The following is a 16030-nucleotide window of genomic DNA, read 5'->3' as shown; positions in this document are numbered from 1 at the left end:
CTCCCACTGCACACGGCGTTACAGGCCTTCTGACTTCATCTTGTGCCACCCTGCCCCTTGTTCATTATGCTCTCACCACACTGGCCTTTCTATTTATAGTGTCAGGTACAAGCCCACTCTAGCCACCATGTGTTCCCCCAGATCTCCGCATCACTCTCCTTCAGGTCTCAACTCCAGTCCACTCCCTCCCAGTGCCTTCCTGCTCTGGAGTGCTCTCTCCCAGTTGTTCTGTATTATCATTCTGTCTCTTTCCTTGGTACCATTGGTGCCCACCTAGAATGATGTTTTAGAGTTCATCTGTTCACTGGCTGATGCTCTACCTTCCCCACCGGACTGAAATGAAGGCAGGGATCAGGTCACGCTGGTCACATTCCAGCATTTAGCACACAGCGTTACATCCAGAGATGCTCAGGACACAGTTCTGATAAAAGTAGTAACAATGATGACAACAGTATCATTTACTGATGGCTTTATGAGAACAGTCGTTTTCTCACATAACTTTGTGAGGTGGAAGGCACGATCCTCATTTTATAGGTGAGGAAACAGAGCCTCAGAGAAGTTAAGTAATATGGTCAGGGTTGCATGGTGAAGCAGGCAGAGGAGCCAGGCTTTGATTCCAGGCAGTCGGACCCCAAAATCTTATGTTCTACAACCTATAGCATTCTATTCCCCAAGGAAAAACCAAGTGCTCTGAAAATCTAGTCTAAAACAGACTCTAATTTTTCATACACAAATTTACCAATTTCAAGTGTACAGTTAGTTCTGAGTTAAAAAAAAAAAAAAACAAAAAAACACTACCACAATCAAGATATAGAACATATAAATTTATCTTTTCAAAAAGTTTCTTATGCCCCCCTGTAGCCAATTCCCTCCTGTCACCCCCTAGTTCCTGGTAACCACTGACCTTACTTCTGTGCCTAGTTTTGGCTTTCTGAAATGTCACACAAATGGCATCACGTGGCACGTCGTCTTTTGCCTCTGTCTTCTTTCACTGAACATAGTGCTTTTGAAACACACCCGTGTCACTGCATGTACCAGTGGTTTGTTCCTTTTTATTTCTGAGTAGTATTTCGGCCATAATTTGTTTATCCATTCACCAGCTGAGGGATGTGTAGGTTGTCTTTAGTGATATTTAAGCTAATATTCATGTACAGATCTTTGTACGGACATGTGTCCATACATACACAGGAGTGGGATTGTATGGTAAATTTTGTTTAAATTTATTGAAATCTGCCACACTGTTCTCTGAATTGATTGTACCATTCTGCATTCACACTAGCAATATATGAGAGCTTCAGGTATTCCACACCCTTGTCAGCACTGTATTGTTGTTTTTAATAACTGTTAATTATGCTAATCAGTGTGTAGTGGTATCTCACTGTGTTTTTAATTTGCATTTCCCCTAATGATTACTAACGCTGAAAATCTTTTGCTTATTTAACATCTGTATTTCATCTTTGGAGTAGGGCCTACTTAAATCTTTTACGCACTTTTTTTTTTTTTTTTTTTGAGACAGGATCTTGCTCTGTCACCTAGACTAGAGTGCAGCAGTGTGATCTTAGCTGACTGCAATGTCTGCTTCCTGGGCTCGAGTGATCCTCCCTCCTCAGCCTCCCAAGTAGTTGGGACTACAGGCACATGCCACCATACCTGTCTAATTTTTTAAAAAAATTTTATAAAGATGAGTTCTCACTATATTGCACAGACTGGTCTCAAACTCCTGGGCTCAAGCAGTCCTCCTGCTTTGGCCTCCTAAAGGGCTAGGATTACAGGCGTGAGTCACTGTGCCCAGCCCCTTCTGTCTACTTTTAAGGTGGTTTTCTTAAAGAGTTTAAGACTTCTTTCTGTATTCTGTACATGAGTTCTTTACCATGTCTGTATTTTACAAATGTTATCTCCTACTCTGTGGCTTTTTCATTTTAAGGGTCTTCTGAAGAGCAGAAGTTTTTAATTTTGATGAAGTAGAGTTTATCTACTTTTCTTGCGTGGTTTGTGGCTTTTGTGTTTTATCGAAGAGTCCTCTGCCGAGTCCAGTTTCACTGGGGAGCAGCCCATGTTGCCATTGCTGGAAGTGGAATTCCACAGCTGATTTTGGTATACTGACCTTGTATCCTTCACCCGTGCTAGATTCACTAATTACTGCTGGTAGCTTTTCTGTAGATTCCTTTGAATTTTCCATGTAAACAATCACATTGTGAAAAGAATTTCATTTCTTTCCAATGTATGTGACTTTTCTTTCTCTCTCTTGCCTTATTATGTACTAGTTAGGAGCTCCAGAACAACACGGACCAAGGTCCAATTCCTACAGAACAGCCCTCACAGTGTAGTCTGGTCCGTACATTTTCCTTAACCTCTTCCCAGTTTAGCTTCCTCACAATTCTCCTATACACACTCTTCCCTCCACAGCTGGCCGGGTTGCCTGTTTTTATCCTTACACATATATTTTGCACTCCTGTCTTTGCACCTTTGCTCACCATGTTCATCTTGCCTGATATGGTGTTTGCTTTATTCTCTACCTATCCAAAACCTATTTGTCTGTCAAGGTCTACAGCCTGTCTCTCTATCTTGATGTTCATTTTGTCTCTTTACTCATTCTCCACTCCTGTCCTAATAGCCTTCTCATCGTCTTGACAGCAGATGCCATGTATTCCTTCTTTGGTATCTTTACTTCTGTATTTCTGCCACCTGGAAGGTCATTTCTTTCTCTATCATCCATCCACCTGTCCATCCATCCATTTTTAAGCATTAGCTACCTGCCAGAGATAATGGCTAGCATGCAAGCTCCACGACAGCAAGAATTTTTGTCTGTTTTGTTCACCTCTGTAATACAGTATTGACAATGGTGCCTAAAACTGTTCATGCGACAGAGTGTTAATACCCAGAAAGTACAAGGAATTCAAACAGTTCAATAGTAAAAACAAACAAACAAATAATGCCATGGAAATGTGGGCAAATGACATGACATTTTTTGAAAGAAGACATACATGGTGGCTCATGCCTGTAATCCCAGCACTTCGGGAGGCCAAGACAGAAAGATCACTTGAGGCCAGGAGTTTGAGACCAGCCTGGGCGACATAGTGAGACCCTGTGTCTACAAAAAATTAAAAAAAAAAATTAGCTGGGTATGCTGGCTCGCACTTGTAATCCCAGCACTTCAGGAGGCTGAGGCAGGAGAAACGCTTGAGCCCAGGAGTTCGAGACTAGCCACAGAAAGTAAAAAAAATTACCTAGGCCCAGCGACTGGCACCTGTAATTCCAGCTACTTGGGAGGCTGAGGTGGGAGGATCACGAGTTCCGGAGGTTGAGGGTGCAGTGAGCCATAGTCCTGCCACTGCACTCCAGCCTGGGTAACAGAGCAGGACCTGTCTCAAACAAAAAAAGAAAAAGAAAAAAAGAAGACATACGAATAGCCAAAACGTATACAAGAAAATGCTCAACATCACTAATCATCAGAGGAATGCAAATTAAAACCACAATAAGATATCATTTTACCCCAGTCAGAATAGCTATTGTTATTATAAAAAGACAAAAAATGAAGATGTTGATGAGGATGCAGAGAAAAGGGAACTCTTACACACTGTTGATGGGCATGTAAATTAGTATAGCCTCTATGGAAAATAGTATGGCGATCTCCCAAAGAACTAAAAATAGAACTACCATTTGATCCAGCAATCCCACTACTATCTACCCAAAAGGAAATAAATCAATATAAATAAAAAAGATACCTGTACTCACGTTTATTGTAGTACTTTTCACCACAGCAAAGATATGTGTTTTGTGTTGAATATGTTTGGTGAAAAAGTGACTGATCACTTATGGGAGACCTATCTGCCAGCTGAGTGGAAGACAGATGGAAGGAGGGTTAGGAAGAAGGCAGAGAAATCAGCTGGGATGTGCTGTAATAACCCATGCAAAACTGATGATGGTTTGAAGCTAAAGCACTGAGGTGAGAGGGCATAGATTCCAGGGTAAACCAGGGGGTTGAAAAGACACAATTTGTTGAGTAATCAGATGAAGGGGATAACAAAAAGAGTGTCTAGGATGGCTTTATAGGTGCCTGACTTTGGAACATAAATTAAGGTATTAAGGAAAAAGATTTGGGAACGAAAGTGAATTGGGGTAAAACACAAAATGTGAGCTGCCTGCAGGGGCAGCCTAATAGATTTTCAAAGGAACTAGGCTCAGAAAAGCAATCTGGGCTGGAGGTACAGACAGTGTGGACTGTAGTAAATGCAGGGAAGTGAGATGAGAAGGAGGTTAAGGACCACCAAACTAGAGTAGGTGGAGGAGGAAGGAACAGAAACAAGAGCTCAGCAGGGAACAGGCAGAATGACTTATTTCTTACTCATCCTCTGGTTCTCAGCTTCAAGACTCATTCCCTGAGAAGTAATCCTTGGCCTCCTCAGTTTGAGGTAGATACTCCTCTTTGTGCTCCCACGTCACAGTGGGCCTGTCTGTGGTATTCAGCACATTACACACATGAGATGCTTCATGACTCAGAATCCCACAAGACACCATGCCTGGCTTGCATGTGCATTAAAAAAACACATTTGTTGAGTGAAATGTACCTTTGACAACACTTAGTGTCCTTTTAATGCACGTGTGTTGCCATCTCCTCGACGTGATTCCAAGAGAATGAAGACCATGTTATTTACCTCTCTGCAACCTTAGGAACTAGCACCCTTTTCTACATAGACAACACTCTCCACAAAAGTGTTCTGATGATGACAGTATGAGGGAAAGTTTCAATAACCCGTCATTCTACTTTCCACTGAGTGTTTTTGCCTACCAACTTAATCATACTGGAAACACACAGTTTTCATTCTGAGTTCACTTATTCAGCAAGTGTTTTTGCTTACCCCTCCCCATCCTTTGAAAATAACGTGAATTTCTTTTTTATGTTATTAGCTGACAGGCATATTTTAAAGCAAATTTAAAAAATTCAAATTCTGTAAACAACTCAACATTTCTCTATAGTTTTAAACCTCTTCCCTAACAACGTACTTTTATTTACATGATTTTAGTGATCTTATTATTATATCCATAATAATGTTATGAGATGAACAGGTTAGGATTTTTCTTTTCCCTGAGATAGGGTCTCATTCTGTTCCCCAGGCTGGAGTGCAGTGGTGCAATCATAGTTCACTGGAACCTCCAAATCCAGAGCTCAAGCAATTCTCCTGCCTCAGTCTCCAAGTAGCTGTGATGACAGGAGCGTGCCGCCATGCACAGCTAATTTTAATTTTTTTTTTTTGTAAAGACAGGGTCCCACTATGTTGCTCAGGCTGGTCTCAAACTCCTGGCCTCAAGTGATCTGCCCACCTTTGCCTCCCAAAGTGTTGAAATTACAGGTGTGAACCATGCACCTGGCCTAGGTTAGCAATTACGATTGCTCTTTACACATGAGGAAGCAGTAATGTGGAAAGATTAATTAAATGACTTGTCATGCTTAGAGTCAGTTAAGTAACATTTTTCATTAGACCATGATCATCATATGAAGAATACCTGAAGACTGACATGTTATTTATTACATAAAAATTTGTAAAATTGCTAATTGGCTTTTTCCAGTCACCAAGTTAAAACTGGGTAATATTTAATCTTTCTATTAAGAGGTTAAACTTCTCTGACATTTTCCTTAATTGCATGACTGAGTTTGCAGACTCAACTTGTAAAGTGGGTTTACTCACTATATTAGTCCATTTCATGTTGCTATAAAACAATACCTGAGACTGGGTAATTTATAAAAAAAAAAAAGAAGTTACTTAGCTCACTGTTCTGTAGGCTGTGAAGTTCAAGGGCATGGCTCTGGCTTCTGGTGAGAGCTTTCACATAGCATCAAAATATAGCAAAGAAGGTCAACAGGGAAGTAGACATGTACAAATGGGAAAACCTGAGGGCTTCCTGCTTTATGGCAACCCACTCTCTCAGAGACTAGCCCATTCCCATGAGAACTAATCCAGTCTCCTGAGAGCAAGAACGAATTCACCATGACAATAGCACCAAGCCATTCATGAAGAATCTGATCCCATAACCCAAACACCTCCCACTAGGCCCTACCTCTCAACACCAAAACATCAGGGATCAACTTTCAACACAAGTTTTGGTGAGGACAAACAAACCACATCCAAACCAAAGGATTCACCCTTCAATGTGAGTCCCTAATATGCGACATATGAACTCTAAGGTGTGTTCTTTGCCAGAGAATAAAAGGAGGCTCTAAATCTAACTCCCTCATTACAATAATCATTATAGCCAGAACGATTTGCCAGAAATGTTCAAAGAAGTCAGTTTGTTTGTCCATATGGCCTCCCCAGCCATGTGGAACTGTGAGTCAGTTAAATGTCTTTTCTTTATAAACGACCCAGTCTCAGGTAGTTCTTTATAGCAGTGTGAAAATGGACTAATACAGAAAATTGGTACCAGGAGTGGGGTGCTGTTATGAAGATACCTGAAAATGTGGAAGCGACTTTGGAGCTGGGTAGTGGGCAGAGGTTGGAAAAGTTTGAAGGGCTCAGAAAAGGACAGGAAGATGTGGGAATGTTTGGAACTTCCTGGAGACTTGTTGAATGGTTTTAACCAAAATGCTGACAGTGATATGGACAATGAAGTCCAGGCTAAGGTGGTCTCCGATGGAGACAAGGAAATTATTGGGAATTAGAGTAAAGGTCACTCTTGCTATGCTTTAGCAAAGAGACATTATGCCCCTGCCCTAGAGATCTGTGGAACTTTGAACTTGAGAGAGATGATTTAGGATATCTGGCAGAAGAAATTTCTAAGCAGCAAAGCATTCAAGAGGTGACCTGATTTTTTCTGAAGGTGTACAGTCATATGCATTCACAAATAGATGGTCTGAAGTTGGAACTTACATTTAAAAGGTAGGCAGAATGTAAAAGTTTGAAAGATTTACAGACTGACCATGTGGTAGAAAAGAAAAACCCATTTTCTGCAAAGAAATTCAAGCTGCCTGCAGAAATTTGCATAAGAATGAAGAGCAGAATGTTAATTGCCAAGAGAATAGGAAAAATCTCTCCAGAGTATTCCAGAGATCTTTGCTGTAGCCCCTCCCATCGCAGGCCCAGAGGCATAGGAGTGAAAAATGGCTTCATGGGCTGAGGCCAGGGCCCTGCTGCTCTGTATAGCTTCTGTACAGCCCTGTGTCCCAGCCATTCCAGCTCCAGCTGTGGCTAAAAAGAGCCAAGGTATAGCTCAAGCTATGGCTTCAGAAGGTGCAAGCCCCAAGCCTTGGTTGCTTCCACATGGTGTTGGGCCTGCAGGTGCACAGAAGACAAGAGTTGGGCTTCGGGAGCCTCTGCCTAGATTTCAGGGTATGGAAATGCCTGGATGTCCAGGCAGAAGTCTGCTGCATGCAAGGGCTGAGCCCTCATGGAGAACCTCTGTCAGGGCAGAGCCTCCATACAAAGTCCTCACTGGAGCACTGCCTAGTGGAGCTGTGAGAGGACAGCTACTATCCTCCAGACCTCAGAATGGTAGATCCACTGACAGCTTGCACCATGTGCCTGGAAAAGCCACAGGCACTCAAGGGTAGCCCGTGAAAGCAGTCATGAGGGCTGTACCCTGTAGAGCCACAGAAGCAGAACTGCCCAAGGCCTTGGGAGCCCAACTCTTGCATCAGTGTGCCCTGGATGTGAGACATGGAGTCAAAGGAGATTATTTTGGAGCTTCAAGATTTAATGATTGTCCTTTTGGGTTTCGGACATGCATGGGGCCTGCAGCCCCTTTGTTTTGGCCAATTTCTCCCACTTGGAATGGGAGCATTTAGCCAATGCCTGTACCCTCATTGTATCTTGTGGGTAACTTGCTTTTGATTTTATAGGCTCACAGGTGAAAGGGATTTCCCTTGTCTCAGATGGGACTTTGGACTTGGACTTTTAAGTTAATGCTGGAATGAGTTAGGAGTTTGAGGGACTGTTGGGAAGGCATGATTGTGTATTGAAATGTGAGAAGGACATGAGATTTGGGAGGAGCCGGGGCAGAATGATACGGTTTGGCTCTGTGTCCCTGCCAAATCTCATCTCAAATTGTAATTCTCACATTTCGAGGGAGGGACCTGCTGGGAGGTGGTGGTTGGATCATGGGTGTGGTTTCCCCTATGCTGTTCTCATGACATGGAGTTCTCACAAGATCTGATGGTTTAAAAGTTTGTGGCAGTTCTCCCTTTGCTCTTTCTCTCTCCTGCTACCATGTAGGAAGGTGCTTGCTTCTGCTTGATCTTCTACTATGACTGTAAATTTCCTGAGGCCTCCCCAGCCATGTGGAACTGTGAGTTAATTAAATCTCTTTTCTTTATAAATGACCCAGTCTCAGTAGTTCTTTATATCAGTGTGAAAATGAACTAACACACTGCCCAACTGATTGACTCTCCATTTCATGAAAGATTTTTCTACAGAATGCAATGCTATTTGATAGCAATTTACCCACAGTAGAACTTCTTTCAAAATTGGAGTTAGTCCTCTCAAACTCTGACACTGTTTTATCTACCAAGTTAATATAAAATTTTAAATCTTTTGTTTTCATTTCAACAATGTTCACAGCATCTTCGTCAGAAATACATTAGGTCTCAAGAAACCACTTTCTTTACTCATCCATAAGAAGCAATTCTTCATGTGTTCAAGTTTTATCACGAGATTGCAGCAATCCAGTCACATCTTTAGGGTCTACTTCTAATTCTCATTCTCTTGCTATTTCTTTCATATCTGCCTCCACTGAAGTATTAAACTCCCCAATGTCATACATTAGAGTTGGAAGCAATTTTTTCAGACCCCTGTTAATGTTGACATTTTAACCTCCTTCCTGAATCATGATGTTTTTCATGGCATGTAGAATGGTGAATCCTTTCCAGTCGGTTTTCAATTTGCTTTTCCCAGATCCATCAGAGGAATCACGATCTATGGGAACAGCCTTACAAAATGTATTTCTTAAATAAAACTAAAAAGTCAATTATGGTTGTAATCCCAGCACTTTGGGAGGCTGAGGCGGGCAGATCACAAGGTCCAGAGTTCGAGACCAGCCTGACCACATGGTGAAACCCCATCTCTACTAAAAATACAGACACACACACACAAATTAGCCAGGGGTGGTGGTGCATGCCTGTAATCCCAGCTACTCAGGAGGCTGAGGCAGGAGAATTGCTTGAACCGGGGAGGTGGAGGTTGTAGTGAGCAGAGATCACACCACTGTACTCCAGCCTGAGTGACAGAGGGAGACTGTCTCAAAAAAAAAAAAAAAACAACTCGAAATGACTCTTTGATCCATGGGCTGCAGAATGGATGTTGTGTTGGCAGGCATGAAAACATTAGTTTCCTTGTGTATCTCCATCAGAGCTCTTGGGTGACCAGGTGCATTGTCAATAAGCAGTAATATTTTGCAGGCAATCTTTTCCTCTGAGCAATAGGTTTCAAAATATTCAGTAAACCATGTTGTAAACAGATGTACTGGTATCCAGGCTTTGTTTTTCCATTTATAGAGTACAGGCAGAGTAGATTTAGTGTAATTCTTAAGAGTCTTAGGATTTTTGGAATGGTAAATGAGCATTGGCTTCAACCTAAAGATAGTATCAGTCTTAGCCTCTAATGAGAGAGTTAGCCTATCCTTTGAAGTTTTGAAGCCAGGCATTAACTTCTCCCCTCTAGCTATCGAAGTCCTAGATGGCATCTTCTTCCAATAGAGGGTTGTTTTGTCTATATGAAAACTCTATTGTTTAGTGTGGCCATGTTCATCAATGAACTTATAGCTAGAAATACTGGATAACTTGCTGTAGCTTCTCCATTAGCACTTGCTGCTTCACCTTGCACTTTCTGTTTTGAAGCTGGCTTATTTTCTTAAACCTCATGAACCAATCCCTGCCAGTTTCAAACGTTTCTTCTGCAGTTTCCTCACCTCTCTCAGCCTTCATAAAACTGAAGAGAGTTAGGGCCTTGCTTTGGATTAGGCCTTCGTGTGAGGTAATGCTGTGGCTGCTTAGATCTAGCCAGATCACTAAAACATTCTTCATATCAGCAATAAGACTGTTTCACTTTCTTATCATTTCTGTATTCACTGAAGTAGCACTTTTAATTTCCTCTAATAACTTGTCCTTTACATTCACAACTTGGCTGTTTGGTGCCAAAGGCCTAGCCTTCAGCCTATCTCAGCTTTCAACATGCCACCTTCCTCATTAAGCTTAATCATTTCTAGCTTTTGACTTAAAGTGAGAGACATGCAATTTTTCCTTTCACCTGCACACACAAGGCTATTATAGGGTTATTAATTGGGCTAATTTCAATATTGTTGGTTCTCAGGGAATAAGGAGGTCCAAAGAGCGGGGGAGAGATGGGGAAACTGCCAGTTGGTGGAGCAGTCAAAACACACACAACCACTTATCGATTAAGTTTGCTGTCTTCTATCGGCACAGTTGGTGGTGTCCCAAAACAATGACAACAGTAACATCAAACACAACTGATCACAGATCACCATGCCAGATATAATAATAACAAAAAGCTTGAAGTATTGTATGAATTATGAAAGTGTGACACAGAGACACAAAGTGACCATGTGCTGCTGGAAAAATGGCACCAACAGACTTGTTTGCTGCAGGCTTGCCACAGACCTTCAATTTGTAAAAAATGTAGTATCTGTGAAGCACAATAAAGCAAAGTGCAATAAAATGAGGTATGCCTGCATACCTGGAAACTATAATAATTTAGATACATTATACTTTACATTTATATGTTTTTCTCTTCTAAGCAAAATAAGCAATGCCAATTTGCATGAAACAGCCTCAGAAATAAGGAAATTCTGTGAGCATCACAATCATATTTCCCTCTGTACAGGGTGGCATTACCGTTATCATACAAACTGGGCATTGTTGAAAGGGAAACAGGACGTTATCAATAATTCTGTGGGGGCAAACCAGGACTGTCCTGGGCAAACCCATTTGACCTTCAGCCCATTTTACAATCATGCTATGTGGGAGAACACTATCCCTACGTGATCTCTTTGATCCTAATCACCTGATATACACATAACAATGACACCTTCTCTTCTTTCTTTCACTGACTCAGTTTAATCTCTGGATCTAGCTGAATAGCTAGAGATACATCTTTGGGCTATAATGTCTGGTCAATGGCTTCTTGTTCCTCACTTGCTTCAAGGCCACATACTCTAAATGGTTCTCACTGGGATCTATTCTTTGCCATTTTGTCTATGGCTTGCACAAAGGGATGCCTTAGAAACCCATTGTTTATTTTCCTCAACAGAACGCCATAATCCCAAATGTTGAAATCTTGAAAAATCAAAATCCTTAAAGTCTAAAATCCCAAAAGATCAAAATCCTGAAAATATAATTCTGGAAAAAATAATTTAAAAATTCTTTAAAAGATATCCCTGTACATTTCTGAAAGGGAATTTGAGAAACATACAAAAACATGACAGAACACTTTATAAGCCACTTTACACAATAAAATAGGCAGTAATAACATATTCATTTGTGCAAGCATAAACACTCAGGTATACTAATGACAGTCACATGGGCATAACAGTTAAAAGCAGACAAACCTTATTCATAAAGAAAGAGGTCAAAGGAAATGTATAAATCCGTATCACTATGGATGGTGATGGTGTGCAGTCAGTGGTAAAACTGTGTTCCTCTGAAATGCCATGACAGACAACTTTTTTCACAAGACTGCTCAAAAACCATGATGGGTCACCATCACCACATACACAGTCCCCAGAGCCAAGATCTTGAGAACTTCTATCTTTCACAAACACAGATGGATAAAAAGGACATCTTTCCATTTGTTGAGGAACTGTCAGTGTTTTTACATCCATGCACAATGCTAATACACAAAGTCAAATTTGTGATAATGCACTTTGTGGAGTCAGGTTTGCAAAAAACGCACAAATTGAATTAGAACTCTAAAAGGCCTTACACAATCTATACCTCCGGAATTGGAAATGAAGTGAAGATGAAATACATAGCATAGTGAATTGTAAAAACAATGCCGACAATTTAAAATGGTGAAAAAAACTGAAGAGAAAGAAAAAAACTAAAAAAGAAAATTAGACAAATGAAAGAGTATTACAGGGATAGATTATGAGCAACTGAACAGAGACAGTCCATCAGAGCAGGCCGACTTTCATAATCATTACCCATATCTTGATTTCTTGCATCACGATGAATAGCTGCTTTTTTTTCTTTTAAGACACGGCTCTCCTTGGAGAATACATTCACATTCATTTTCAATGTGGTTCTGATCTTTTTGAAACTCTTCTATGATTTGATATAAACTGACATGAGCACTCCTTATTAAATTTTCCCGGCTGGGCACAGTGGCTCATGCCTGTAATCCTAGCACTTTGGGAGGCCAAGCCAGGCGGATCACTTGAGGTCAGGAGTTCAAGACCAGCCTGGCCAACATGGCAAAACCCAGTCTCTACAAAAATACCAAAAAATTAGCCAGGTGTGGTGGCACACACCTGTAGTCCCAACTAGTTGGGAGGCCGAGGGAGGGGAATCACCTGAACCTGGGAGGTGGAGGTTGCAGTGAGCCAAGATCACGCCACTGCACTCCAGCCTGGGCAAGAGAGTGAGACTCTGTCTCTAAATAGATAAATAAATACACAAATTTTCCCATCTTATGCCATGCTTCTATGTTATTTTGGGTAAAAGGAAATCCATTCCACATGCACCCATATACAGAACATAAATTTGGTGGAAACAATACTGGTGATCGAAGAGCAGCACCATTTCGTGTCATCTTATCCTAACACGCACATAATTATTTTCAAACCAGTCAGTAACTTTACTGGTTTCTTCAGGCAAATGCAGCTTTAATTTATTAAAAGCTCCTGGAATGTCATAAGTTGGAAGGAATGCCAATGCAGACAAATAATGTATTTTTAAAGTGAGGTTTTCGGTTTTCAGTGTTGCCAAATCGTGTAGCCAACCCGCTCATCTGAATTTTCCGCCAAATGCATTGGGCTGAATGGAAAAAATACACTTTATTGGTAACATCTTGAAATTCACTTTAGATGCCTTGATTGTACCTAACTCTGTATCTGTGTTTGAGGATCCGATTACAATCCATTTTCTTTTGCAAAGTCTTCCAAATCTTCAAATAAGTGTTTATAAACTGCTTCACATTTTCCAGTCATTAATACATAAAGGAGGGAATAATTTCTAGAATTTGTGGATCCAACAGGGGCATATTCTATATAGTTGATTAAAAAAAAAAGTGGGGATAGTTTTGAAAGTGCCATCCATTAGCCAACGTGAAGCATGTGCTGATTTTTCTACATTAGACTGAGTGGTAAATATAAGAAGTCTATCTTCTTTGACAGTCAAATCACTAATCAAGAATAGGTCACCATTTAATGGTTTTTTGTGACACTAGAGGAACTTCAATATCGGCAAGTGTCTTTGGTTCAGAAGGTCCCTGGGCTTGTTGAATTCCTTTTATTCTCTGATGAAGGGCATTTTTTGAAGGCAAACATGGTGTTATGTGTGAAGGGGCAGAAGTTGTACATGACAGAATAATCTGACAGGGAAGATTTCTTGTATTTTTTGCCAGTATTTTCATTTCTATGATCTTCGAAACACTCACTACACTTGTATTCCGAAAGTGGTTGTGGTCTACAAATTTTATAAGTATATGCTATCCATTTGAAAGTCTGTTTATTGCCAGCTGTTGCAATTAAGCAATTTTCTGCTTTCAAAGCACCAATAATAATTAGCTTGAAAATGTTTATCTTTCACATTAGGTAGCCTCATACACTTAACTTATCATAGCCTTTTTTAGAGGGAACAATATCACAGATCTCTTCCATTGTGTTGTAAGAAATACAGTAAGAAGGAATAATCTTTGGCTTCCCCAGTGGCAAATCTGTATTAGTCAGAGTTCTACAGGGATACAGAACCAATAGGATGTGTATATAGATATATGAGAGGGGATTTGTTAAGGGGAACTGACTCATGCAATTATGGTGGCTGAGAAGTCCCACGACAGGCCATCTGCAAGCTGAAGACCCTAGGATGTCAATGACCCTAGGAGCTTTTCAGCTCAGGCTGAAAGCCTCAGGACCCAGGGGGCTTCTGGTGTCTGTCCAAAGGCCAGCAAGCCTGGCGTTCTGATGTCTAAGGCAGAGGAAGATAAGTCTGTCCCAGCTCTTATAGAGACACCAGTTCGCTCTCTTTATCTGTTCTCTTCCAGCCTCCAGCCAAGTGGATGTTACTCACCAACACTGAGGGCAAATCTTCCCTATCTACTCAGATTCACACACTATTCTCCTCTGGAAATACCCTCACAGACACACCCAAAATAATGCTTCCCCTGGTTTCTAGGTATTCTTCAATCTAGTCAAGTTGACACCTATAATTAAGTCCACAGGTTCACCCCTTGTCAACCTGGCATCCATATGCATCTCCGTAAACCATACTTAAGCTTTAAATAAAGATAAAAATAAAGCGATAGTTCCACCTAACATGATTTTACTATCCTGTGATTGGAATTTTCGGGACTTTGGACATTAGGGATTTGAGACTTTAGGAATTTTGATCTTTTGGGACTTCAATATTTGGGACTGTGCCTTTTGGGATCATGATCCAAACCCCTTTTAAAAGGAGAGTGTTGCCGATTACAACAGCTAAGGCCCCAGTGCTCCCTCCTGTACTAACAGTGCTCCCTCCTGTACTAACAGGTTGTGCTTCCACCACAAAGTAAGATGGGCTGGACAAAGGAAAGATGGGCTGTTTAAAATGATGAGCCTTTATCTGATTATGCTTAAAGACTACTTGCTGGGCCTATTCCTACACTTCCCTGGTTCTAAAGGAGGGTATAATTTCACTGAGGAAAAACGACTGAACAGAAATTCCAAAGCATTACCAGGGGCAATAGCAGCTTTTAGCTCTTGAGATAGGTTATAGACTTTGCATTTTCCCCTCTAAAATAGATCTACCCAAATAAAAATATTTTTGACAGTTTCTAAACCTCAAACACAGCATATACCTTTGTTTATTATTTCAGAAAAAGGAAATAAAATATCAGTAGATGTGAGTTTTTTGTTGTTATATCTTTTCATCTGGTTCTATTGCCCTTTTTAATATAATGATATTTTAAATTCATTGAGAAATGTCTAAAACCAGATAATATTAAAGATCATTTTTGCATAGATTAATCTGATTGCATATACCTTTGCTTCCTTTATTGTTTTACCTAAATATGTGTGATCGTTTGATTCACAAGTGTTACCACAATAAATTTTAAGCTCCATGAGGGCATTGCCTAGAAACGTGAAGACAGAATCCAATGATTTATCACAGTCAGTATAAACCATTTGGCCCTTTTTATTCTTCTAGGCTTGTAATATATATTAGGTTAAAAAAAAAGTTTTTAAATGCCGGTTTAGAGGTCTCCAGGAAGTAAAATGTTTAATTATTAACCATTAGTGATATTAAAATATTTATATGCCTTTTAGTTCTACTTAATTGAAATTGGTGGAGAGTGATGGAGGCAGTGCTTTACTTGGCATACAACAGCATTATCAGTTTATCTGAAAAAGTAAGATTTCAGACATCCTTCTTCTGAGACCCTACATGGATTTGTCTGAAAATCATTGGCGTTAATGCAATGTTTTCATCTTCAGCCACTACAAATGAAAGTCTATGTCTCAAAGTAGAATTAACAAAAAAAATCTATCACACAAGTTACTACCATAAAAAAAACCCTGCCATTCTTACATCCATCTCAAGTGCTTTATAAAACATTTTGGTTAGAGGTGGAATATACTGCATTTCCATATTAATTTGTTCCTTTGTGGGTATTTTATTTTCACTTCACAGCTCAAAGCAAAATAGTGGGAAATGACTCAGATGAACAAGCAAATGAATGCTTTATAATGTGGAAGACACTTGTATTCATGATTTTACCTGATTTGTCCACGAACCAGCGGTCTGTTCTTTGTCCTATTCATGTTTGAGTCAAATGGCACCTCAAAAAACTGTAAAAAGACAGACAACATTAACTATAAAACAATT

At 40.3% G+C, this 16030-nt stretch overlaps 1 protein-coding gene across 4 annotated transcripts in view; it reads right to left on the bottom strand.

Annotated features, from left to right (window-relative positions):
* LOC104667954 (protoheme IX farnesyltransferase, mitochondrial) overlaps positions 1–16030 on the bottom strand; it is a 137953-nt gene that overhangs the window by 32563 nt on the left and 89360 nt on the right. For all 4 annotated transcript variants that reach the window (XR_004055052.1, XM_010370565.2, XM_030923516.1 and 1 more), the window contains exon 5: positions 15923–15993. Coding sequence is in view for 3 of the 4 variants with exons in the window: in XM_010370565.2 (XP_010368867.1) it covers positions 15923–15993 (71 nt within the window). In the remaining variant the exon portion in view is untranslated. The remainder of the gene's footprint in view (positions 1–15922; positions 15994–16030) is intronic.

The sequence above is a fragment of the Rhinopithecus roxellana genome, chromosome 19 (assembly GCF_007565055.1).
Source record: "Rhinopithecus roxellana isolate Shanxi Qingling chromosome 19, ASM756505v1, whole genome shotgun sequence".
NCBI classification, from domain to species: domain Eukaryota; kingdom Metazoa; phylum Chordata; class Mammalia; order Primates; family Cercopithecidae; genus Rhinopithecus; species Rhinopithecus roxellana.
Note: the sequence above shows the minus strand (reverse complement) of the source record. Positions and strands in the feature narration are given on the sequence as shown.